The 1,885-nt window shown below is 62.5% G+C and overlaps 1 protein-coding gene across 1 annotated transcript in view; it reads right to left on the bottom strand.

Annotated features, from left to right (window-relative positions):
* The window catches only part of SLC45A4 (solute carrier family 45, member 4), a 43,498-nt gene that overhangs the window by 27,708 nt on the left and 13,905 nt on the right, over window positions 1–1,885 (bottom strand). Inside the window, exon 3 of the mRNA XM_014549015.1 lies at window positions 70–259. Coding sequence (XP_014404501.1) covers window positions 70–259 — 190 coding nt within the window. The remainder of the gene's footprint in view (window positions 1–69; window positions 260–1,885) is intronic.

Below are 1,885 nucleotides of genomic sequence, written 5' to 3'. Positions count from 1 at the left end.
GGAGCCAGGCCCGGGCCACCACTGAGCGGCTTCCCTGGGGGCAGGCTCTCCCCGCTCGGGGGGCACTCACCGATGGCAGAGCCGTTGAGGAAGAGGGCCACCCCGAAAAGCACACCCACACACAGGGCGAGGATGAACGGCCGCCGCCGGCCCCAGCTCAGGGTGCACCGGTCACTCGCGGAGCCGATGAGAGGCGTGAAGATGAGGCCGAGGATGGGGCTCAGGAACCAGGTGAGGCTGTAGTACTGCTCCGGGAGGCCTGCAACAGACACCGCCGTCACGGGCAGGCACACACACGCACAGACATGTGCCGTCACACACACTGGCACGCACACACACAGATGTGTGGCCATCACACGCGTGGGCACACACACGCACAGACACCGCCGTCACACGCACATGCCATCACACATGTGTAGATGCACACACATCACACATGCATGGGCTGTCACAGGTGCAGGCATGCCCACACATCACACGTGCCATCAAACACAGGAATACACAGACATGCACCATCACATGGGAAGGCGTACACACACACAGACGGGTGGCTCACATGCATAGGCATGCAAACATACACTCGACCATCACACATGTGGGCACACACACACACACACACACGGGCACACAGACACTTGCAGGCTTGCCAGCCCAATCAGTCTGCTGTCCCTGCTCAGGAAGCCTGGGGACAGGGTGCTGCTGGGGCACACACGTGGTCGCACATATGCACCCCAGACGGCGAGAGACTTGTCAGGACAGAAGGTCCTACCTGTGGGGCTGGGCGATTTGTGCCCATTTTACAGATGGGGAAGCTGAAGCTCAGAGAGGTTAGGCATCTGCCCTGGGTCACAGTGAGAAACCGAGAGCCCTAGGGCTTAAGCCCAGGGCTGCCCAACTCCAAGGTCTATGCACACTGACCCCCACGCTGGCGTCCTACCACCCAAACCCAGTGCCCACAGGGGACGGGAAACGAGCACCACAGCCTCGGGATGAACAAGCCGCAGCGTCACCCAACAGCACGGCGGAGCCTCCCGCACGTTGGGCACAGGGGAGCATCCGCCGGGGCTCTGCGTATACAACATGCCAAGTGGTAAAGGGGTCTCTGCTGGCGGGAGCCAGGGGTTTGGGCTCAAGGTCCCGTTCTTAACCTGGGTGGGGGTGGCTGGGGACAACCCAGCCAGACTCGGATCCTGTGCCTCCCGCACGGTGCTCGTCGATGGGCAGGCGACACACAGAGCAGCAGGCGCTTTGGCGGGAGTCACTGGGCTGACGTTCCCCACCGCCAAGGGCACCGCCAAGGGCACCGCCACGATGGGCCTGCTGGGCGGGAGGACTTCGCTCTCAGGACAGGAGGCGCCTTTTGTAATCACTGAGTGGATGAAAGCACCTGTGCGCTCACTCCGCCCAGGATCGAGGCGCCTCCGGCCCCCACGCCGCGCAGAACTGCAGGGAGTTCCAGGGCCAGGCCCTCGGCCGAATGCACGGGCCGAACGTACCGTGTTTCAGGAAGTGAAGCGCGAACTCGCGGAGTGTCCCGCTGACGAGCCCTGGTCCCAGGCCCTGGGTCCTCGCCTCTCACCACCGGTCAGGCCGTGAGGACAGCGGCCGCTGTGGCCACACCGACACTGCGCACGTCCCACAAGACACGCTGTCCAGCACCGCATTTCTCACAAATAACCGTGCACACTTCCCCAAGAACGGGGCACTTTTTAAACATATATTTGTATTGGTTTCAGAGAGAGGGAGAGGAAGAGAGGGGCAGACACACCCATGATGAGAGAGAGAGCAAGCTGCCTCCTGTACGCCCCCCACTGGGGGTCAAGCCTGAACAGGGCCTGTGCCCTGACTGGGAATCGAGCCGTGACCTCCTGGTTCCTAGGTCGAC

The sequence above is a fragment of the Myotis brandtii genome, unplaced genomic scaffold (genome assembly GCF_000412655.1).
Source record: "Myotis brandtii unplaced genomic scaffold, ASM41265v1 scaffold532, whole genome shotgun sequence".
In the NCBI taxonomy this organism is placed as follows: Eukaryota; Metazoa; Chordata; class Mammalia; order Chiroptera; family Vespertilionidae; genus Myotis; species Myotis brandtii.
The sequence above is the reverse complement of the archived record's forward strand: the minus strand, read 5'-3'. Positions and strand labels throughout refer to the sequence as shown.